Source organism: Hirundo rustica, chromosome 6 (genome assembly GCF_015227805.2).
Source record: "Hirundo rustica isolate bHirRus1 chromosome 6, bHirRus1.pri.v3, whole genome shotgun sequence".
Classification (NCBI taxonomy): Eukaryota; Metazoa; Chordata; class Aves; order Passeriformes; family Hirundinidae; genus Hirundo; species Hirundo rustica.
In genome coordinates, this window is record NC_053455.1 from 31,650,240 (window position 1) to 31,675,557 (window position 25,318).

The 25,318-nt window shown below is 40.5% G+C and overlaps 1 protein-coding gene across 20 annotated transcripts in view; it reads right to left on the reverse strand.

Annotated features, from left to right (window-relative positions):
* The window catches only part of RAD51B (RAD51 paralog B), a 399,430-nt gene that overhangs the window by 181,264 nt on the left and 192,848 nt on the right, over positions 1 to 25,318 (reverse strand). For 15 of the 20 annotated variants that reach the window (XR_009207998.1, XR_009207999.1, XR_009208001.1 and 12 more), the window contains one exon: positions 3,445 to 3,563. Coding sequence is in view for 16 of the 20 variants with exons in the window: in XM_040068175.2 (XP_039924109.1) it covers positions 3,445 to 3,563 (119 nt within the window). In the remaining 4 variants the exon portion in view is untranslated. Of the gene's footprint in view, positions 1 to 2,938; positions 3,018 to 3,444; positions 3,564 to 25,318 lie in introns of all 20 variants that reach the window. The other 5 variants (XM_040068176.2, XM_058421130.1, XM_058421134.1 and 2 more) reach the window with 1 other exon arrangement.

Sequence of the window (25,318 nt, forward strand, 5' to 3'; positions counted from 1 at the left end):
GGTCAAAGCTCAACTGAAGATGAAGCAGGCCAGAACTGTGGGGCACAATAAAAAGGAGGATTTTTTTCAAATACATTAATGGCAAAAGGCGGCGTAGAAATAACATCATCCCATTACAAGACGGGAATTGTCAGCCTCACAAACGGGGATGTGGATAAGGCAGAGGTGTTTAAATACATTCTTTGCCTCCATCTTCAGCATGGATGAAGGGCCACGGGGGCCTCTAGCCCTGAGCTACAGGTCCATGACTGCGAGAATGATCAATTCCCAGCTGACCCTGAAATTGCGTGGGATCTGCTGCTTCAGCTGGATCCCTGCAAATCTATGGGGCCTGATGGGACTCATCTGAGGAGCTACCTGATGTCATCACAAAGCCTCTCTCAAAGATTTTCAGGGAATCCTGAGGTCCCACCTGACATGAAGCTGGCAAACATTATCCTGATTTTCAAGAAGGCCAAGAAGGACCTCAGAAACTACCGGCCTGTCAGTCTCAATTCAGTGCCTGGTAAAATCATGGAAAAGATTATTCTGGGAAGCACTGAAAAACACCTGGAAGACAACACAGTCATTGATCACAACCAGCATGGCTCCATAAGGGTAAAGTCCTGCTTGCTGAACCTGATTTCCTTCTACAACAGGGTGACCCACCTAAAAGACCTAAGAAAGCCAGCTGATGTAATCTTCTTGGACTTCTGCAAAGCTTTCTGTGTCCTTCTGGGCAAATTGTCCAGGCCACAGCTAGATAAACACATCATGTGCTGGGTGAGCAACTGGCTCACAGGTCAGGCACAGAGTTGGAGTGAATGGAGTGACATCAGAGTGGGAACCTGTCACTAGTGGGGTTCTGCAGGGCTCCAGCCTCAGCCCTGTGCTCTTCAACATCTTGATTAATGACTGGGACACAGGATTCGAAGGGATACTAAGCAGAGTTTGCCAACGGCACTAAATTGTGAGGAGCTGTTGACTCCCTCAAGGGCACGGAGGTCCTGCAGAGAGACCTCAACAAATAAGAGAGATGGGCAACCACCAACCATATGAAGTTTCTATGATTGCATGGAAACACAGTTTATTCCTTATACAGTATTGATTCTGTAAGGTTACAAATGTGGAAAAGCAGGAAAAACTTGGTTTTGAAACTACTTTTCACCCAAATCTCTGGATCAACTGTGTGCTTTCAGTAATCTCCTGGAGCAAAATTTCACTTTAAAACCAAGACTGCAAATAATCACAGGTTTTTGGTTGTTATTTATTTTTGTTTGGTTGGTTTTGTGGGGTTTTTTTTTGAATCTTCATGTTAACCTTCCTTAAAAAGTGCTGGCTTTCAAAGCACTGATATCTAATACCTCCTGGCAGAACCACTTTATGATGATTGAAATGGCATCTTAAGAACTGAGGCACCTTTATTCACAGTTCATTTCAGAAAGTGGGTATAAAGCAATTATAAAGGAGCATATGTGTGTAAAATGATCGTAATTTGAGCAATACAATGCTGCGACAGGTAGGGTAACTCTAGATGCCTTCCTCTAACTGGAAACTGCATGTCTAGTTGAAAGATGTCTATGAGTTTAAGAAACAAGAATTTATCTGAAAAAAGGACACCGATATCATCAACAGGAAAATACCTACAGGACATCATGGACATATCCCATTTCAGTCATGGACTTCACAGGCACATCACTATTTAAATCACACTTCTGCTTCAAATTACTTTGGTTTTAATAATATATGCTAACATTTACTTTAAAGTTGTTTTTCTTCACTGTAGCTTTAGTTCCTTTGTTTAACTAAAACAGAATGAGCACATAGCTTCACTCGTAAGCAAGGTGGTGCACCTGATAAATCCAGTCAGGAAGAGAGGAAAAATCTCTTGGAAAAAGCAGACCATAATTTCAAAGACTTGAACACAACTTTTCATACATTTGTGATCTATTCCTTCTCAAACAAAATCAGGAAAAAATACATGTAATATCTGAATGTTCTTTGGGAAAGCTGTCTCCCCTTTTCCACTACCAGAGGAATTTTCTTAATCTGTTTTAGCTGACTTGTGCATCATGAAGCAGCACAGAGCCCAGTTTCTGCCCTTTACCCTTTGCCAACTCCACCTCTCGTGTAACTCTGAAGTGATCCAGGAAACTTATGAACAGCTTTGTATTTTGCAGAACTTAGTATTTTTGTAGAAAATAACTCATTACAGAACAGAATAAGAAGCATAATTCTAAGACCAGCAGCAGTAAGAATATATTTCTATGCATAGCCTTTACAAGTGAGTACAGAAGATGCCTTTTTCTACCTGCTTTTGACACACTTAACCTTCTACCTCAAAATCCAAAGGACTTTACTGCTGCTTCGAAGTGCCCACTACTTGAAGAAACAGGAGTGCTATCCTTACAATTTTACTTCCAATAAATAATTTTCTAATAAAACTGGCTGGCTTCCTCTCCTCTGGCTCTAAAGACTGCAATCTAAAAGCAAGAAACATTGTGTTGCGACAGTAAACCCAGGAGCACAAATTTGAATGTACATGGGCAGTAACGGTATGGGAGTAAGAAGGTACAAGTATCGCTTAGCAATTTTTCTGGCAGCTCTCTAACTGGCAGAAAATCAATAACATTAAGACTGAGGGTCACAGCCTTTGGAAAGAGTTACATCAATGCAACAACAGAACAGACAAAACCAAAAGAGATTATAACCACAGATATCCCAAGGGACTGATGAAATCATGCATTATGATGTTTTTAAAAACAAAAAAAATGTCATTCCTTCGATCATACCCCAAATGTCTTGTCTCCCAGTTTTTCACAGTTTTTTAAATTAAGAAGTGAAGATTGCAGTAAAAGATGCTACTATATTTTACTTAAAAGCAAAAAGTCTCTCAGTGAAAAGGGTAATTATTCTCCTACTTGCAGGCATACTTCTGGGAAATTGGTACCATACTTACTGTTCATAGTTAAGCTTGCTGGTGCAGGCAGCAAGCTTCTACTCACAAGCAGCAGCTCCCTCTGAACTAACAGGCACCGCTGAAATTGGGCACAAAGAGTGGATAGCATGACAGCAAAGCAACCATGGCAGTGAAGAGACTAGATTTCTACTCCTGTCCTAAAATTCCTGTGCAGGAAAGCACTTTAAGGATTACCTTTCATCTCCATGATGTAGAATGCACAAAAGGTTCAAGAAACTTGTACATCTATACCAAATGTACATCTATACCAAATGCACATCTATACCAACAGAAAAGCCCATCCTAACACATAGAGGCACTAGAGTGCCGGACATTTCTTAAAGACAAAGGACACTGACTGACTGCCACCCCAAATAAACAATTGGGCTCTCGAGTACCAGGTTCTGAACACATGTAGCATAACGAAAGAGGCTGAAGGACACAGCCCATCCGATCAAGCACTGCTGGTGTAGCTTTATTTAAATTCTCTGTTGTTAAATTCTCACCTGTCTTGTTGGCAAGTCATGGTATTGTAGTATGAGCCTGGTGTTGACGCTGTGACTCCACGTGTTGCCCAGGGCTGCTGTCACACAACCAGAATCCCTCTTCCCACTCACAGAAGATCCTAAAGATAAATACGATAGAAATGGCATCAAGACTGTGGCACAGAAAAGGGTTCAGCATTGAAACTTCATTAGACATCTCAGATTATTCCCTAAGCTAGGTAATTACAAATAGCACTTAAGAGATGGCACTGCTGCATTAATTTCCTACCTTTCTGATTTATTTATACAACTGGAGTGTGAACTCTCCATCTCACCCTCTGATATCAACAGAAAATGCCAAGAATTAAGGAGATGTTGCAAAGTATTACCTACCTTCTTGGAGAGACCAGTATATTTTCTAAATATCTAGGGGTGCACCATGCCTGTGGGACACTTGCCTATTCCTCTTTAGCTACTCTATCCCCAACAAACCAGCTTTCTCTGGGCACAGAGGAGAGGGAAGCAGGCCAGCAGAGTCACAGTGTATAACAACATAACAAAAATGGAATCTAAAGGAGCAGAATGTGCTACCACAATACTCTGACCAAAAAATCAGAATACTGATTCATGCCATCAGACACTTTTTCTAAGATTTGCAAAGAAGAGCTGTAATGACCATTCTGCTGTCTCTGAAATCATTTGAACTTTATATAACCCTGAAGGAAAGTGGACTTTGTTGGAATCAGCAATGACAACATAAAGAAGTGCTTCCAATAATGCCACATGATGCAGCTTGCTCAACTGCCATTGCACCCGAGCTCGCTTAGACTGAATGCAGAGACCCAAGCATGCACACGTACACAAGCAGCAAAGTTCCACCTGCATAACTCACCAAAGAAGCACCTAACTGGAACCTTCAGTATTAGGAATGCTCTTCTGTTAATTAATCTATCCTATCTCTGCTGGGAAAGTGGATGTACTAACAAGAATAATTTATCTTCATCTATGTTTTGGATTTAGTTTTCCAGCTGGAGGAGTGAACATACTCAAGTGTTAAAACAGGGTGCTGGGAGGTCTGTGTTTCATTCCCTTAAAATGACTCAAAGCAAGTTACTTAAGTTCATTAAGTACTACAAATTTTTGGGTTTGTGCTAACACCACAAAAGTAAAATGCTATTACTGTACAAACAGGATAATGGAGAATATAAGACACTGAAGCAGCTTTAAAGTTTTGCAAACCTTTCATGTGGAATAAGCTGCAGTCAACACAGTCCTTCTTTCCCTACCCTGTTAGAAAGGGGTAAGAATTACAAAATCCAAGTGAGGCCACTAAATGTGAGTTCTGCTGGGTGTGGAGGTGATCCCCTCATAGCTGATGTAACCGTAGCCCTGCTGAAAGCTGGGAGCCACCATTCCACACCAGCACGAGGCAATTCACGCACGCCTGCCTGCGGGCCCCTCACTACAAAGGGCCCAGACTTTTCTGAAGTAGCTAGTGTTGGCATAAAACAGCCACAATTCACACTGAAACTTCTCTCAAATCATGTATCTGCTATTAGGTAACAGAAGGAGTAACGTCCTGCTGTTGCTATCCTGAGCCAGGCGTTTACGTGGTTAAATGTCTGGAACCCACTGCTATTACACTATGAAGATATCATTCCATAGCAAATCTCAATTCTGCATTCCTTCAGGCCTAAAGCCTGTCCCAAAATGAACAGAAATATGTAAGGTTAGTGGCAGAACAAGCTAATTGCTGCAATTTATTTTATTTTCTTTTACAGGAGAAAGCACATTGTACCATACTGTGTCAGCCTCTATCCAAAGAGGGCAAATCCTCTTCTGCGAAGTTATTAAAATTTATGACTTTGGTGCAAAGCAGTTAGTAAACCTGGACCAAATTTACAGCAAATACTTTTTGCAAGGCGGAAGGGAATGCCTCACTGGAAAGGTTTCCATTTTATAAGGGATCCTCCTGCGAACTGATGCATTAGGCAGATAGAGAGGTAAAACAAGAAGTGAAGCAAACAGGAGGAAGCAGTGCCAGATCTGCAAAGAAGTTCAAGGGCTGTGACAACATATGCTGCATTCCTTCTTGCTCTAAACACAAAAAGATACTAAATGTCTCAGAGGAAGGAAAGAGGATATGTTAAGAAAACAGATTTATGTTGAAACATGGCCTTAAAAAAACCTTGGGCTTATCTTTTCTCTTATTTCAACCACCACTTAGACATTAATGAACTGGACAAAGGAAGTGGATAAATTACACTGTTCAGAGAGAGCAGTTGTGGGTTTTTTTTGTTTTTTTTTGGTTTTTTTTTCCTAGCACGCATTGCTTTGTGCTTCCAAACCCTGATATTTTCATACTTAGAGTATCACACCAACATTGGCCCAAGAAGAAAACAGGCTTATAAGACTTTGGTCTCTGCTCAGAGGTCCCCAAACTCTCCAACGTGAACCACAGCAGAGTAGTATGGAGTGCTTACCCATGCTGTGGCGTGGATGCTTCCACTGCACCTGCAATGTGCAGTCAGCTGATGGGCAGCAGTTCCAGTCTCTCCAGTGTGCTTAAAGCCAGCTCTTACTCCAGCCCCTGCTGGCATCATGGTTTCTGTTCAGGACAGAGGTGATACAGGGAGTGTAGGGATAAGGGAAAGAAAGAAAATAGAGCTGACACACAGGTGAGAGAAAGGTGACATCTCAGTGTATGTATGCAGTAAGGGAGTGGGTGTCCAGAAGCACAGAGATGGGATCCCAGCATGGGGAGGTGAAGGTGAATGTTAGAAGGCTGGAAGAAGATGTCTGAACAACTCCCTGCTTTCAGTATCAGGTCTACCTCCAGTAAAATGGGTGATTTCAATTCCTGTAAACACTCCCTCCTTCCCCACGCAAAAAAAGCCCAGCATGAAACTAATCTTCAAAGCAGAGAGGCCAAGGACTGTATGAGGTGCCTGTTCCACTATCTGCTGGGAAACTGAACTTTTCAGAGCTGGCAGAGACACCAGCAGACACCGAATCTGTTCTGGACTGCAAACACAGAGGAGGAACTGGCTGCTTCACTCTCACTGAACAGCTGTCACAAGTGAAAATAAAGCTGCTTGTGGTCTGAGTCAAATGCAAAGTAAATGCCTCTCCACAACCGGGGGCAAAACAAAGAAGAAAGGCTGTACTTCACTGAGGCCTGCAGTGCTGCTTCCAAGCAGAAGCAGCTTGCACTGGGCTCCCGTGCCCAGGAAGGAGCTGTCAGTGGAACTTGGCCACAATACTTGGCCCTACTTATACATGAGAACTAGATTAATTTTGTTTCTCCCTGTCGATGCAATAAAAACAAACTTTCTAGAAGTAACTTCCCTATCACTGAGAGGAATGACACATATAGGCAGGACAGGGAAAGTGGTTTTATTTCACCTTCCATTTTTCACTGGAGAGAACAGCAGGATTAAAGCTATTCAGCTCAATACTGCTTCTGGAATTATTCTATTATGTCCAACCAGAGCACTGCAAGTACAGACCCGGTCTCAAAAGACCTTTTTGTCCTCAGCATATAAGGTGGTACATTTTAGAGACTAAATCCTCAGGTAAACAAGTCCCAGCTGTTGCAAGGTGATTTAATCGTAAAGATACTTCAGTTCCATCAGTTTCTTATCCTAGGAATAAGAACTAGACCAGTATCTTGAATCAAATGAAACAAACTTCTTCGAAGTTATTTTTAAACGCAAGAGGTCCTTGTTGGCAGACTGCAACTATGCTCTTGGTCAAAAAAACCCAACATGTTCCTTGTTGGTATAACTGCACAGAATAATTAGTTCCACCTGTCCATACTCTCACATATTGATTTTTTTTCCTTCCCAGTTGGACTTATCATTGCCTTTGGGCAGGTTCATGCCCAACACTGGGCCCTTTGCAATCTCGATCAACCGGTAATGTGAAAATATTTTCTCATCAAATGCTAAAAAGGGTTTGATGAACTAAATGACAGTAAAATAAAAAAACAGTGAAGCAACAAGTCCCCAAATCTTTCAAATCTTAACATCAAACCGTCTTGATAAAAGCTTGGCCTATCATGAAGAAGGAAAAAACTCTGTGAAAGTACAAAGAAAATATTTATAAAGAATTAAACTACTGAGCTCAACAAAAACAGCACACCATGCAATAAGAATGGAAGTACTTTGCCTCTCACTCAGGCTGCACAGCTTTCCGGTTCACTGGCAGAGCTCAAAGACCACTGCTTTTCACCTGTGTTGCATTTAGTCTGTATTTTTAGTGCAGATCTCTAACAATGAGACCCGGAGAAAAAGACGAAAAAAAATCCCCCTCAACCCCTAATCTATTTTTCCATCATCACCTACTCAGAAAGTACAAGTATAAAAATACTCAATGGTGGAAAAACCCATCACACAATAAAAAACAACCCACAGGACAAACTCATCTGTGAAGTAACTAACCACAGTGCTCTTTAAACTCCCACTGCTGGCTTCTGCCATTTTCAGCCCTTCTCCACAGCTTTTTCCCAAGTCAAGAGGTGATTCTGATTCTCTCACCCTACAGTGGCGACCATCTCACTCTCTGCACTGCTCAGCTAAGGTATGTCTCAAAGCACACTATTGACTTCATGCAGTCTTTTATTATTTAGGACATATGGCAGAAAAAACAGTTGCTGCTGTAATAAATCAAGCTTGGCCACAAAACAAGCCATGTGACAATTCTAGATTTTAAAAATGCTTATGCTCTTCCTTTTATTATGAGAGGGAATCTGGCAGTTTTTACTTCTAAAAACCTCCTCGTTCTAAATCTTCACAAACTACAACCCCACCCCCCATGATTATTCCATATTACTTCAAATTTTAATTAAGTAGAAGTAGTTTATCTGGAAGTTGGAATTGTTCAGTAATCATTAACATGTAATTTAGTTTTCCTTTTTTTCATAGCACAGTCATCAAAATATACTTAGCAAACAAAGCAATTAAGCATAAACCCTTACTAATGCCCAGTTTAAAAAAGCCCCACCCCAAAATGTGTTATGTGCCGACTTGAGACTCCATTATACAGGCTGTTTGATTCAGTCATCATCATCAAGAGACCAAAAATAGACTCCAGGTGCAAAGTTATGATGGAGTCAGCAGTGAATGCGATAGAAAGGGAATGAGCTCACTTCTCATTTTGGACAACAGACTTCATTTATCTCCTATGCCCCAAACAGGTGAGTTATCACACTTTTTAGTTTATCATATTTATGTCTTTATGTGTGCACACTCTGGGTGGTTTTTACATGGTTAATCTGATGTTAGATCAAAATTAAGGTCCTTTTAGCTGTCTCTTTTCTTCCCATTTATTATTTCCATTGTGTCAACTCCTAGAGCTCTCATCTTCAAGATGCAAACCAGTAGACAAATAGAGAACAAAAAGATAGTTCCTGACCTAAAGATCTTCTTTCCATGAGAATTGCAGATTACAAGTCCCTTAGCTGCTGCTGATTATTCCCCACTTACAAAGAATCTTCCCTAAGGGATGAGAGAAAATACACCAAAATATGTGACAGGCCAGAAAAAAACTGTATAAATAAGGACTTTTGAGTGTCTTCCATGAAACATTAGAAGCTTCTTCAATTAAAGTAATGTTGACCATTATTCTATCCTCCCAAAAATCAACAGGGACCTTTATACAGCTCAAAATTTAGGAAGGGTCCACCAGAGAACCGGAGAGATGCTGATTTACTTTTAATCCCACACCAGCATGCCTACTGTTACCAGTGTGTTTTACACCAGAAGGTGCCATTCCCTCATTGAACTCATTGGTGAGTTCATGTCAATTCTCTTCTGAGTTGAGGAAGAGAAACACGCATATGCTAGTACTGAGACTCCTGCCTGATGACCTAAAAAAGGAATTGACATTAAGAAATGAAAAAATCCAGCTGGTCTGATTTCTTGCCAGACAATCTACCGGCCATGACCAAAACAATCAGGTCTCAGGAGATCTGAGGAGGTGGGAAGACAGCTGGTGGTTTACAGCACCTGAAACAGGGCCCAAGTCAGAGAGTTGTGGAGTTGAGAGCCTTGGGAACAGATATTTCTTTTCACTGGTGAAAATGTTCTGCCTCTGTCACCTGACACCACATCACAAAGTGACGAGTTTCCAGCTCTCTACCATTGCTGCAGTGCTACTGCAAATGACAGAACAAGTAGTGATTTGGTGGGACGGATGGTGAAGAACAAGTAGAAGAAAGCAGTTAAGTCAATTCCTTTCTGTAACTGAGAATAAATTTTTTACCCTTCAGCTAAACTTCCTTCCCCTCATAGCAGCTTTTGAGAAATTCCTTCCTTTTCTAAAATCTGAAATTATACTAATTTACACCACTTTCTCGGTATCCAGAGCTCTTTCCCACATTGCTCGCCGTTAAAACTTAAAGCAGCTTCTTCTTTTGAACCTCTCCTATGCAGTCACTTCTTCTTGTCTTTCCAAGACTAGAAAATAAAATCACAAACCACTGAGCTAAGGGAGGAAAAAAAACCAAAAACAACCAACCCAGATCTGGAATTTTGCCTGCCTGCACATATAAAGCATACATAGGTTGAAAAACAAAGCTTGCCCAATCAAGGCATCTGGCAATGCTAGGGCCCTGTGATCCAGAAAATGCTTTTAATTATCACCTCACCAATCATGCTACAAGTTATTGCTGTAATTTTTTTGCTTAAGTTCCCTTAGGGGATCAAACAGATCATGATATTAATCAGAAGGTATGTAGGAGGGAGGGGGCAGAATGCTAGAATTACATGTATGTAGGTCCCTTAAGGCTTGAATAAAGAAATGAGATTTAGAATCCCACTGTCAGAGCAACTGAAGCCTTGTACGCTGCAAGCCTCAGCCCTCTGACCTACACAGCCTCGGCATTACCATATCTGATTTTCCCAGGATGGTTCATCTCAGCTGCTAAACTTCATCACTCCCTGCTAGTGTTTACCCATCATCTGCATTTGCCACTTCTGAACTTACCAGATGAGAACCGAATAAGCCCACTGTCACACTCACCCCTCCAACATAACAGCCTGAAGCCTAAATGGCTGAATCCCAGAAAGGCAGAACAAAAGCTAATACAGCTGGGGGGAGGAGAGTGAGCTACAGCTCTGAAACTACAGTGAGTTTCAGAATGCAGTTCACAGCAACCTGGTAGTGTTACCATGCTGCAGTCTGATGCAGATTATACCCACAGGATATGGGGGCTTTTTTCCCCATAAAATGTGTCTTGTTAAAGAAACAGTGTCACAGCGATTTAGCTCTCATATGCAGGAATCTGTCATAGTGCAGGCAAAAGCAGCAGCACTCCAGTCTGCAAATGAACCTCAAATTCAGAGTCATGGTGCAGAAGGGTGATGGGGGTAGGAGGGAGACTGAGTCCAGTTTCTGTTGCACAGTGAGTTCTCCAGCAAAATGGCCAATAAAAGCACCAATTAGTACTAACTTACCCAGGCTGTTTCTGACACGGCTGCCCATCTCCCGAGGAGTGGGCTGATGCTGTGTGCCTACGTGGCAGACAGAAAAGGACAGTAGGTGAATGCAAGCCAGTTTTCAATAGCACTAACATCTTCCTTGGTAAATATATTCTGCTAAGAAGCCACAAAGAGCATTGTACTGCTACAGCTGGGTCACTGCCAGCACCTGAGTTTCCTCAATTAACACTAGTGCTGACAGTCAGCCTACACTGGGGTGGATTTTCTCAATATACTCAGTATATAATGTCTAAATGAATAAAAATTTCTGATCACAGCCTAGTAACACGGCTTTGAACTAGTGAATTAAGTTATATGTCCTTTTCAATCCTAAGCACAGGAGTATTTCAGTAGTATCTTTTACTTTTAGTAGCATCTTTCCAAATAATTTTCAAATTTAGTGAGTGATAACTTCTTTATACAGAGAGTTGAAACACGCAATAATTAAAACTCCACAGTGGGGCTGATAACCACAGGGACTATGTTTAAAAATCAGCGTTAAATAGTACTTCAGGTTGAGACTGCAATTCGAACTGAGCAAACTGCTCTACTTTGTATGATGACCATCATAATTTCTTTGAAAATTTAGCCTTTGGCGTTCTTAACAGTGGTCCCATATGTTACAGTTGCAAGAATTTTCTCTAGGTATAAATAAAGACAACTATCTTAGAACTGTAAAGCTTGGATCATGAGCCAGAGTTATCAAAACTGAAATTCCAGAAGGAAGCAATCCTTCTTCAGCCTGCAACATGGAAACAGAGGTCAGCCAAACGTTTTGGGGGCTAGAGATGACTGTTTGCAAATTACAGCTGTTCACATCTGGAGTTCAGATTTGGTCAAATGCTTAATACTATCAATCACAAAAGCTGAACTGGAAGAATGTTTTGGTTGTATGACTAAGAACATAAAAGTTAGAAAATATTAAATGTAAAAAACCGCTATGTGCCATTTCAACTCTGCCTTTCAAACACCAAACAATGGACTCAATTATTTCTCACAATGAGTATCATCACGGTTGACTGCGGCATTTTCTCAACTGGTATTTAACCACAAGTCTGCACTTGCCAATACAGGTTTCTCTGGCTGTATCTATTTCTCAGCACAGAGTTGTTCGCGACACAAGATGAAGGATGCAACCTCTTCTCTGACAAAGTACGTTTTGGGCTGGCCCAGTAAACCCTACATATAGACCTAGCAGATGCATCTGAATACTCAGAGCACCTTCAAAACACAGCTTAGAGTAGCTTCTGAACGTAAATTATTGGGCACTTTCACTTTTTTTTTTAAAATTGCACAGCCAACATACCCATGTATAGAAAATGTGTTCCCTCTCACTATAAGATGTATGAAAAAACATTTTGGTACATGCAGACACCACAGGGCTCACTTTTCAGAACTGACTCATCTCCAAAGCTAAAAATACATATATATTTATGTACTTAGGCACACACACATAGAGGCAGTTTAAAACTTGCAGGATGTTAAAATGACTGATGATTACAGGGGTCTGGCTTCACTCTGTAACTGATGCAGACTTTCCAGGAGTTTCCCAGCTACTCAGTCCCTCTCTTCACAGCACAGTTGCCCATCCTGAAGCAGAGGAGGGAGGTACATGCTTTTTTTTTTCATCTCATTCTCAAAAAGGAATGACTTACTTGATCTGAATTAAGCAAATAAATTCAATTTTGGACAACAACCAAGACTGGAAAATTTCAGCCTGATAAGCTTTTCTGACTGAAGACAGAGGGTTAGAAGGGAAACAGTTATACAGCCTTAACTATAGGATGTTTCTTCTGTTCCTGCTATCATGCAAAATATTCCAAGATGTGCCAAATTTTCACAGTAGTCTGCATCAGGCAGTGACAAGACACCAAAGTGCTCTATGGAGACAAATGCATAAATCCAAAATGATCTTTTGACTGCAGTGACTCTTCTCTCCTGAGATGTATTACATTTTTTAAAATCAGTGAAAAATAAAAAATTGCAAAATACCACTTTTAATCCTTGGACTACAAAATGATTGAATCCTCCAGAGGGCAGTCAGGGCCAGAAACAACTTTTTTTCCCAGATTTGGCGGGGCAGGGGGAGAGCAAAGGGAAAGGGAGAGAGCAAAGAGTGGTTCGTTTCAAATAGCAACATTGTCCAAAAGGGTGAAAGGGAACAGATGGCCATGGAGAATGCAGCCTCAAAGCCCTAAAGAAAAGGGCTATTTTGACAGATCTCGCTGTTTCCTATTCAAGCATGAACACTCTGGCATGGAGAGTTAAGACGATACAAGGAACAACCTCGGTTCCCAGCAACTGACTATGGGCAACTGGCCTCTGAAGCTCTCTGAGAAAAACAACATGAGACAGACAGACAAACAGATATGGCAGCAAGCCCAGATCCCAGCCACCAGGAAAGGGGAAAAAAAAAAAAAAAAAAAAAAAACCACCAAAAACATCCCCAAACATCAGAAAGGCTAGAAACAGCTGCCTTTTCCTGGCTCCAGCACAGAGCATTAGAAAGAGCCTGTCCAGCCTTTCTCATCTTCCTTTTCGGTAAAAACTTCTCAAAGGGGTCACCCTCAAGCTGTTGGTCTTTGCCCTGAGGGGAGGTGAAAAAGAGGACAGACCAGAGCTCAAGTCTGGCTCAATGAAACCTGCTTCCTTTAATCACAAAGACCTCCCTCCAGCAAACTGTGAAGAACTCTAAACATAAAAATGCATAATTAATGCTGTATTTTTGCATGCAAAAAGGCTGAGAAATTCAAAGTTGTGGCTCTCACAGTATCTGTAATTTGTTTGCATAGAATACAGCAGAAAGCCATTATATCCGAGGGCAGGGAAAACTGTACCTGCTGTGGGAAACACTGCTAATGTGTGTCCTAACCTTTCTATTAATCTTACCTAGAGAGTGCATCAACAGCTGTTTCATTCACCAACTCTGGATATGTGCTTTCACACAGAGATCTCAGTTTTGAAGGACAGCTTCACATCCACACCCCAAATTTAAAGTGGAACCTGGGCCATTAACCAGACTTCACTGTCTCCAAAGCCCACAGAACAAGGTATGAATCTCAGTTTGTGAATTTCTCTCTGATTTCCTGTATCATTTTTCTGCCGAAGGCAGAGCTTGAGGCACTGCCTGTTTCCCAGGCAGAGCTCGCCTGTGGGCAGTGGCACTGAGCGATACCTTCCCTTCCCACTGTAGCGGGGAACAGAGCAATGGCAGTTTCACACTACAGTTGCAGGGAGGGAAAGTGGGGGTATATGGTATAAACATTAACTATCTTCACAATCCTTCCCCGAGGCAGGGAAGTGGCTATCATCTCAATTTTAATATCCTCCTTTTGAGAAATCATTGAAGGAAAAAGAGATAATAAAGAACTGTGGCTGCTCACATGCCAGAACTCCAAATGAAGAAATGCAAATGCTACATACTGATCCTATCTGCGCCTTTGTTCCCTCATCTGTGAAATAGCATTTGTTTACTTTAGTCAATAAGTAGTAAAAGTGAAGAAAAATAGACACCAGGAACATATCACCTCAACATCCTTAGCAATCAAATTATTATCAAAACCATCGCTTTCTACAATATGTAAGTAATTTGTGCGGTTTTGTTGGTTTCACAAAGGATAGCCAATGCAGTCAGCACTAGTTCTAATCATTAATTAGTAACTAAATAGATAGGATCTGACTAGTGGAAGTAGTCAAACAATAAATAAAATACGTTATTTTTACGTATTTTAAAATACGTTTCTTTTCTTCTTAACCATGAGCTTCCTAAGGCTAACTGCTCCAGGCTACACTTATTAAGGGAAACTCCAATGTGGATTATTGGCTAACTATTAAGAAGTATTTAACTTGTGGATTCAACTTTCTTCCCCATGTTTCCTTGAGTAAAGTCACCCTAGTATCCCACAGTTTTCATTCTGCTTTACTTTTAATATATGAGTCCTTCTGTTCGCTGCAGGAGTATCCAATAATGCTCACAAACCAATTCTGTCTTTCACGCTGCAGGACAGGTGGTCCCTCAGTATATTCCCACACATTCCAAATATTTTAAGTGTTCCACATCTGTTGTCTAAAACATTTTTAGTTCCCTGCAAGAACAGTAGGAGATGAAAACAAGTTATATATAACATAGCAACTGACCTTGTATGCCACTTGAGCTCTCTGTCTTTTCAACAACATTATAAATTTTAAAAAAGAGCTCAATCTTAATTTGTTATACTGTACAGATACCTTGCAGAGAAGATAACTTGAGAATTAACTTATGACAGCTGTAATAGCCCAGACGATAAAACTGAATCTAGAGATGAACTTTTTCCCCCCCAAGAATATGCTGATCCACGGGAAAATTTTTAAAACTAAAGATTTAAGGTGATTCACATTTTCTTACTGTACAAACCCCTCTATCTGCTAAAGAAGATTCATCAAAACATCTCCCACGTATGTATAAGCAATCTCAGTGTGATTTTTATAGGAGTTTAGTGTTGGCCTACAGCAGGTATGGAAACACTAGATGCTTTTTTTTTCCCTATAAGAATTAATCTAATCAATGTACTTCAAAAACATAAGGCTGCAAGTATTTCTTCTCACTAAACAGAGCCACTGGTCAAGATTTGAGGCCAGGAAATTCAAAGCACTAATTGCATCTTAACCACTAGGCTACTCACAGAAGGCAGAAAATACCTGCCTGGGCAGTGCTTGGCATTTCTGCTCTCGCTCCAAGTGCTGCGAGGCGGCAGCAGCTACCAGCCGCTGCGAGTCAGCTTTGCATCTCGGGCAGAAGCTGGCACACCTCGCTGAACCAGCGCTGCAGCTCCACTGGGCACTGGCTTGTTACGGCCTGGAACGGGACACTGGCCCCCGCCGCATGGCCAGTGTCACTGCCGACAAGATAATGACATTCCTTCAAGGACTTTGCCAGCACAACCGCACGCGTCAGTTAGGAAAGCTAATGTCTCATTGTATGAGATACTAGCAGTACAAACACGATCTCCGAAACCATGCAACAGAAACAAGCGCACAGTCTTTTGTTGCTGCTGTTTTCTTTTTCAGTTAGAAAGAAACCTTCCAGTCTGAGCTACACTGAAATGTTATAGGGGATCTCTGTGTGACAGACCCCAAGACCATGCCTCATGGCAAAGGATGCCGCTGTGCGAACATGTCTAAATACTAGAACATAGAATAGATGTCTTAGAATTTCCCATGGAGCCAGGACTGAAACTCAGGAATTTAACCAAACTTGGCCCCATTAGTTTTGGAAGAAAGGCTGCCTTTGTCCAGCCCAAAACCAACACCGACTGCAAGGCACAGTTTCTCAGCAGTGCATAATGGCAACATGATGCTGGATATGAATGAGGATATAGACACCTTCACCAAAACCACAACTGGATGTGTAGTAACTGGAACAGACCCACAAAGAAGAGGGTTTTAGGGGTTTTTGTAAAAGCAAAAAACACAGACTCACTCATCATACACTCCACACTGGCTCTGACATCCTCTTACCACCTCAAGAACTGGAAAGACAAGATTACAGAAAGAGGGACAACTGTGATGAGGATCATCACTGGGTACCACAGCAGAAGCCAGAGAGATGAGAACTGTGGGAGTTCCACTTAACTTTTAAATCCTACCTTTTGAAAAACATTTCTGAGACAGAGATGTTAGCATGCTTAACTGCAAAACAAGAGGCTACCAATGGCTGAAAGACCGCTGAGAAGTCAGAGTAAACTTGCACTCAAAAGCTGCTGTGTTCATGTGAACGAAAGGTGGTAAAGATTTGCAGGAAGTACTATGTCACACCAACCTAGCCTGGAAATAAACTGTCCTATTTAACACATGAAAATAGTACCATATGCCACGTGAGAAAAACAATACCCTGGTTTTTCACTTGCACCAAGGAATGGCTGCTTGGCTGATGACTATGTCAGTAGCACCCTGCAAGGACTGTTCCCTAAGTTGTGACACGTTTCTATCCTTTCTATACTACTGTTGCTCTGGACTTCTGATGATTCACCAACAGAATTAGGGGTGACTTGCTAAGCTGCACATCCAGCGATATGAAGCATGTGCCTGTTTTCCAGAATAACCTAGCTGTCAGAAAGTAAAGCCACTCATTGACCAATTAGGTAATTCCAGGCATTTCTACTTCATACCCTTAATCCATCCTCTCCAACAAGCAGCACTGTGATTTCACTGCCTTGGAATCAATGAAGACAACTGACTTCTGCTTCTAGAAAACAACATAATGGGCAAGTTCATTCAGCCTGATGTGACAGAAGAGACATACAGTGGGAAGACCATTTATTCCACATAGGAAAACCAAGTAACTGCTGGTTTTCCCTCTGTTGTGGACCTGCCTATCCTATCTTAGGCATAAACTCCATAATTTGACTACATTACACTTTGAAACAATGCAAATTTCTTCACACTTAGGCTAGGAATATGTAAAACAAGTAACTTGAGTGCTGAGATGCAATACAATCCCTGGGGAACGCCACATGTGTTTCTCAAGCAGAACTTGTACCACGGAGCCCTTGACTTTGAAAAGCAAATGAACAAGAAAAGTAATTAAAACGCAAATGAACAAGAACAGTAATTAAAAAGCAGAATAATTATGAGATAAACTTTGTAACCAAGTAACAATATGATTAAAGATAATATACTTGTCACACATAAGAAAGGACTAAATAAGAATTAAGTATTGTATTAGTGAATGTGCTTAAACAACTTGACCTTCTTGTGAAGCCAACTTTGAATTTTGCCCTTACATAAACTCTCATAAAAACTCTGTACTGGTAGAAAGTTTCTGTAACTGACAGAAGGCTACAGGTGGCCTAGGTGAAAGGAATATGAGATTCAGAGCTAACCCACTATAGCAGAGCCATCTCACAGAGCCTTACATCCAAACTTATACATGAAGTAAAATGTCAGCAAAAAGCTGGAGACTAAATAATGTGGAAAGACTAATTTCCACTGTAAAACAGGGTTTGGGAAAGTGGAAAAATCTATTTCTTATCTGCACATTTTCAAGACAGGAGAAAAGGACAAAAGCATATGTAGAACTGCTCTTTGAGAATGCTGAGTAACAAAATACAACCAGCTTGCCATCAAGGCACAGGAGACCAGGAAAGCACATAAGTGACCATGACAATGGATTTTCTTAGAAAAAAGCAGGCATTCTTTTCTGGCCCACAGAATGGCCCACAACCATTTTATAGATGCTGGTTGGATGCAAGTTAGTGACAGTTTAGGGAGCCTAGTTTGGTATCACTCAGATATGAGATGAGTGTGCTCTACATAGTCATTTCCCATATACATTACATATTCAATAATTCTAAACTGAACTAGTTTCTTCATTTACTTATCATGCGATAATCATGATAAAAAGAAAACTGTTTAGAAAGTGGTAGTTAGGAAAGTGCCTCGTGGATACTGCTGATCATCATAACACTCTGTAACTTCCTCTACCGTCAATGGGGGTGCACATGCTGTGAGGCATCTTGATGTTACTCTCTACTTAGACAGGCAAAGCTTTCAGCCAAAAATAAGTAATGTCTAGATTTTTGGTACCTACTGGAGACCAGACATTCTTGAAAGTCTTTTATGTTGGTTCTAATGAATGTGCCTTAGTTCTTCCAGAGAAGTAGTTACAGGAAGAGTTTTACGATTGCCAGACTAGACTGTTCTTTCCTTAATTTTTTTTTTTTTTTTTTTTTTTTTGAGTAAGGAAAATTAATCCTCAAATTAATTTGTAAAGAAATCCTGAATGAAAATGAATCATATGAAATGAAATAACTGGTTCTGTAAAAGAGTAATAGGATTTCCATAATTTTTTTTTGGAACAATATGCAGGTATAAATGTTGATCTCGCTAGTATCAACTTAGGTAAAATAAAGTTTATAGTATGTGGTCAGTTCAAAACTCAGGCCATGTAACTATACCACCATGCAGTTCCGAAGTCAGTCAACAATATCAAGCTACTTTGGAAACATAGAAGAATTTGGTAAGAGGTTCACCTTTAAGATATTCACCTGTCGAACTCAGTGAAGCATGGTTTGTTTTTAAAATGACAGCTCATGCACCAAAAGTCAGAAAATGGAAGTGCTCTCCTGTACTTGCTTACTTTAAAGATGGGACGTACTTGGATTCAAAGCTTTCTTACTAACTGCAGACTTGTATTATGCTTTCTAATTTCCCCCTGTGGACAGGTACGTGCACTCAGCTGCTCCTGCAGGCAGTAGGATTTACAGGAACACCTTTGGTGACAAATTTGGGCCTAGTTTTATACCTGTAGTTTCCGGCTTTTGCTGGTGAACAGAAGCACATCAACCGCTTGCAGCCACGGCTAGCCTACATTCATGCCCACTGAATCAAATTAACAGCTTGTGTATTCTACACTCCAATGCTGACTATGCTGGCAATATTTCCTAATCAGAGCCTGTTAAAAAAAAAAACAAACAAAAACCTCCTTGATCTTTAAAATCAATCAATTTGCTAAAGAATATGTGCTTTGTGAAAACCTGTACATGCCAGTAAATCTCCTGATAGACACAGGCCATGCTGATACCTGCCAAGCAGATTTCCTGCTGAACCTTGCTGCTTTCCAGCCCACTCTCTGGCAGCTGCCCAAACAACAGCTTTGGACCAAGGACCTAGAACTTCCACGGAAACAGCTTAGGCAGTGTAAGAATAGGGGAGGGGATCCACATTCACATCTTTTTCAAAGATATATGTTTCAACTCTGAGTAAACAATTGAATACTTGTCTTTCCAATTAAAAGTATTTTCTGAAAACTCAGGAATTATTGCACAACAACGAATATCATTTACCAGCCACTCCTACTATAAAGAACAACAGTCTTAATCCCTTACTGGAAAGCAGATCAACTGCCTTTCAATGGTCCTTCCCTTTTCCCTCCCTTCACTCCACTATGAAATTTTCATTCTTACCTGGAGTCATACTGTAATCTAGGTCATCTGGCCAGTCTCTTACTCTAACATTTGGTCATTGTTAGCTGGGACAGTGCACAGACTGTTCAGACCATAACCAAATGACTTTGAGGAAGGAAGAGGCAATTTGCAAGAACAATTTACATTATCAAAAGTCTGACAGAAATTGGGGAACAGGGGCTCATCTCTCCTAAATTATCAACCCTTACCTTTGCTTATATGCAGACATAACGTACCCCTAGAGTACCTTAGAAGGAACTGGTAATTACTACTAATGAACTGGTATCTACCTCCATGATACTTAACCCTAAATGTGGACATATTTTGTACATGATAAATGGGGGCAGCTATGGCTCAAACACATTTGTTGCCATTCAAAGGTTACAGTGGCAGAAACAGCATAAAGCTTGGGAAGAAATGCCTGAATTCATAGGGATACTAATAAACTTTACCACTCTTCCTGGTATGTCCCCAGTCAATGTTAATATAATCCTTCTTTTAAAGGCAAGCACTGCCAAAGGAAAACAAATTACTTGGCTGGGCTTGCATGATCAGGTTTTTGAATTTAGCCAAAACATGTTATATCCTATCTCTTGTAAGAAGAGCCACAGGAATTTCAAAGAGTTCAAATAGTGAAAATAACAGACTTGTGCTTCAAGGGAAATATAGTGCTTCAGCAAAAAGAGTGTCTTTTTATGTCGCTCCAGGTGACTGTCTCAATGCTAATCTAGTAGAAAATAGGATGCTTATTGAACAAGCAACATTATTATTCTGTGCCCAACAAAAGCTTATCATGATCATTTCAGCCCAATCCTACCTTATTTACAAGACACAGCAAGATAAGAGCTAGAGGCAGCACAGTCATTTGTCAGTCAACACAGCTGACTATATCAAGAACACATTCATGAAAAAATTAAATTAGTCATTCCCCATTAGCTTCTCTAGCCTTTCTCTTCAGATGCGGTGACTTATTTAAGCAACAACCATTGCAACTTTGGTGAAATTACAGAAGGCACAGAAACGCTTATCGAACACCTGTAACATTTCACTGTATCAGTATGCTCTCCAAAGGCATCACTGTGGGGTTCAACATAAAATGATACAATTTTTTTTTGCTTTGAGTTTATTAGTGGCAGTCTCTTCACAGAATGGAGAGTGGAATTGAAAGCCCTGGTCAGTGGCAGGAGGCTGCCATCAGTGCAACATGCTCCAGCTTTATGCCTCCCCTTAACAGCCAACATGCAGCAGTAATGCTGAGTTTGGCTAACACAGCTGTGTGGTATCTTTACAGTTCAAACAGGGATGGAAGAGTAAATAAGGCACAGAAAAGGAATTTGCCACCATAAGAGTCTTGTCACATCCAAAGCAAATGCATGTAGGATATGAATCAGTTTGGAATATATTATTAAAAACTAAGGTATGTATCGGCTGCAAAAGAGCCAAATTGTCCTCATTCTAGCCATTATACTGCCTGAGCATTTTTCCCTGGAGAAAAACATCCACGGAAAAAAGAAAGAAAACAAAGAGGCAGAGTGTTTCTAGCACCACCCTCATGCTTTCGGGCCATCGTTTCATTGCCTACAACTTCAAGCTCACCACCTTCAGGAACAGGCAAGGAGAAATGAGCTCAGGTTCACCTACTACACAGAACTCTGCAGCACAATATATATGCAGACACTTACCCATTCTCTTTTAAAACTGAGGGCTTTCCAGGCCAAACACAGCAACATATCAAACTCATAGCGCTAATATTTATCAGTGTTAATAATGACTTCAGAATGGAAGAATTCAGCTCCTTTCCATCCTAAATTCGATGTTGGCTTCAAAACCATATACATAAATTAGGTACATCAATGGAAAATATCAAGTCTTGTTTGCTCCCACAACATAGCACTGGTATTTCCATCAGTGTTCTTGAATCTTAGTAATTATTTTCTAAAAACAATCAGCCAAAAACTATTTTTCTCTGTAAATGTGTAAATGTTTTACTGCTTTAAACATTAAGGGTTTTTTTCCAAATCAATGTCTTTCACAGCTCCATCTTTAATCTCATCTGTAAGCAGATAAATATTTCAGATTTTATGTACTCTAACTCAAATTTTATTTAATAAAAAGAAGGATGAACATAAAGCAAATCTGACCATATTTGCTGGAACAGTCCATGCATAAAGTTCCTTTATGCTCTCCGTGGCACACAAGTCACATTTTTTTAATTGCTGCACTTGAGGCTGTAATTCAATACCTGCTTAGCAGTTTCACAGCTGTACTGTTTAGCAGCTTGGGCTAAGAAGTGAAACAAACTGTATTCAACAACTCAGATCTACAAGCCAGAAAAAACCCAGAATATATATATATATATGTGCAGAACAATGCAGTGAACTCTGTCCCAAGGGTGACTCATTACACTGAGTACCAATCCTAAAAATCAGCAAAAACTTTGTTATAGCAAGACACTTATAACAATACAGAGTGATTATTAGACTTCTGCTATAATAGTCAGAAGCTTGGAGGGTTTGGGGGGTGAGTTAGGTTTGGTTTGGTCTTTCTGGGGTTTATTGAGGTTTTTTTTGTTTTTTGGTTGTTTTTTTTTTTCTCTTTTTCTTTGTTTTATTAAGTGTGTAACTACAATGCAGGCACTTGACGTATACTGCTGCTGTTTCTGGACTTCTCTTTTAAAGTTACAGATGCAAAACCATCCTGGAAAACCTAAATCAAAGTTCTTTTGAAAAGTAGTTTCATCCAAATAGAATCATACCAAATAAAGCCATAAAATCAGAGACTGCTCTAAGTACTGTGTAATGAGCCCTCAGATTAACTGAGTTTGCAATGAATCCTAACACACAAATAAATTGTGTGTACCTTTTGGGTTTTCTGGCAACCACATCGTACCGTCTTGGCTACTGCTCATATGGGACTTTTGCGTACATTAATGGAATTAACATGCTGCTTTTCTTTTGCTAGCGTGAGTTTTTAAATTATTTTAAAGGTTCTTGTATCTTAGTTCTGCTTTCCATGTTAAAGCTGCCGTATCTGGCAGCAGTGGCTCACTGTGGAGGACAAGCACCATTTCAGCATTGGCTCAGAAGAATGCATTGCCTAGGATGTACAAGGTCTCCATTTGAGCAACCACCAAAATGAGTAACGCTGAAATAAATATTTATCAAGTCAGCTATAATTATTTCCCTTTCATACTGGACAGTACTGGACTACAGACAGACTGTCAATGACTTGACTATTCATTTTTTTTATATGCCCTATTTAATTGATTAAAATCACATCAAGCATATGTGTGTGGGACTTGTAAAATCCTGCCTGCTCCAGTACAGTAAGGAAATCTGTTGCATGTGTTAACCTTCCCAGCAGAACATTACATCCCACTCTCTCTGCAAGATAAAGTTCTATATTTCTTTCAAAAATTATGATTTAGATTCTTCTTATGTAGCTCATTCCCAGAGGCAAAGAAACTGCAGTCTCAAGGTATCTGAAGCATGACTCCGAATATTCTGACATTTGTAATACTATCTTTCCTTGTTTCCCCCCCCTCTTCTGCACTTCTCCCACTCCCACCCAGGACAAATCTACTTTTTATTAGCTTCAGTGAGATTACACAATAAAATAACACTTCTCAGCATCTACTTGTGTCCTCTCCTTTGTCCAATCAATTTTCTAATAAATTGTCTTCACTATTATACAACAGCATAAGTTTTCTATGACGCGGAAAGTAATAATGTGGTGGATGCTCCCCTTAAAAAATTTTAATCAGTGATGCAGTTTCCTAGCACAAAACTGCTTCACACATCTTGCAGCGGGGAAGAGGGGGAGGGCGGGGTGCAGGAGGAGATAAATTGTCTGAGGTCAGCACCAAACCTTGCCTCATCTCCCAGGGGTGATGAATCATGCACCCTGCTCAGAATAAACACGTCCTCATTGAAGGGGACCATTGGATGGATTAAATGGAAAATACCCTAACAGGAGGATTTTGTGTGTCTATAGGTGCCACTCCAACAGATAAAGAGATAAGAGAAATTAAGTTGCTGTCCCGAGTATATCTCAGGCTGTCTCCCTAAAACCTGGTTCATTTTTTCCTCTTTGTAATCCAGTTTTAAAAGCATTCAGATTACCACTTAACTTTGCAGTGTGAACATCTCATTGCTCTCCAAGGTATAGCTAATAGCCAGTTACTACTTAGGAATGAGCATTTTGCACAATAATCCTCTCACTTTACTTTTGGATGGCTTAAGGAAGAAGCCAGTGGAAAGGGAAGGGAGGAGAGAGAACAAAAATGAGAGTGGGGAGCCAAGATTGAAACAGGGTCAGTGGCAGGAAATGGAGCAGGGTGGGGATGGCTGAGCCTGTGACGGCAGGGAACGGTTAACTGGCTGGGGCTGGCAAAGCATCAAGAGAAGGAAGCAGGGCAGCATAAAGCAATGAGCATGCTGCACTCCAGATCATGTGAGGAAGCCATGGGAAAGCCTTGCTAGTGACATTAAAACAGTGTATTTTAAATATGTGAAAATTGGACTCAGATTGAAGTACAGTACTGCAAAAATGAACCGAGTACTGATCCACAAGGCATCATAGCTCTTACCTCTCATCTGCCCAAAGTCCAGAGGCCTCTCAGGTGAGACTGCATAATTTACAGACAATTCTAAGCAACTCTAGTGGTTTCCTTATGCTAGCACGTCAGCTGAAAAGCACAATAGGTAAAGATTCCACCCTACTCTCTTTCAAAGCTCCTTGAGAGTTGACAGAGCAAAGACATGCTTAGGTACTGCACCTGCACTCCATGAACTACACTAATTTTTAAAAACTTTCTGATAGTTTTTTATTAAACTGTGTTGATCATATTCTGTAAAATTCACTGTGGAGGTTTTCGTAGTCTTCCTTTATCAGCTCTGAATTCTTTAGGAGGATATTTTCATCCTTTAACAGGGCTGTGGAGATCAACTGGAAACACTGTCACTAAACACCTCTCCATATTTTCAGAAATACCTCTTCATACTCACAGAAGATTCTGAAGTGTCAAGACTTTTCTCCGCTTCACCTTAAAAGCAAACAGTAACCTGTCTTCTCAGGTAGAGTGCTCAAGACTTGTTGGGTCTTTACACTGAACGACAGATAGTATAGCCATAGCAATTTGAAATCCCTATTAGCTGAGGTCTGTAAGTCCAGCTAGTAATGAATTTAAAATAATTGTGGTTTCTTGCCCTTTTTTTCCACTTCTCTTTACTTCTGTTAGAGAGGTATGTGCTTTATGTTCACAAGTGGTTTAATTAATTCACAGTTTAATTAATTTCCAAAGTAGTGAAATAACTAGATCCTTGCCATGGCAGCATCACTTAATGAAGCTACCATCATATGAAAAAAAGTGCATTTGGTGTTCTGCTCAGGGAACCAAAGAGGTTAAGTGATATAGTCCAAAAGACAATACCTGTTGCAAAAAGTTATGCAACGCATTTGAGCCGATGAAAG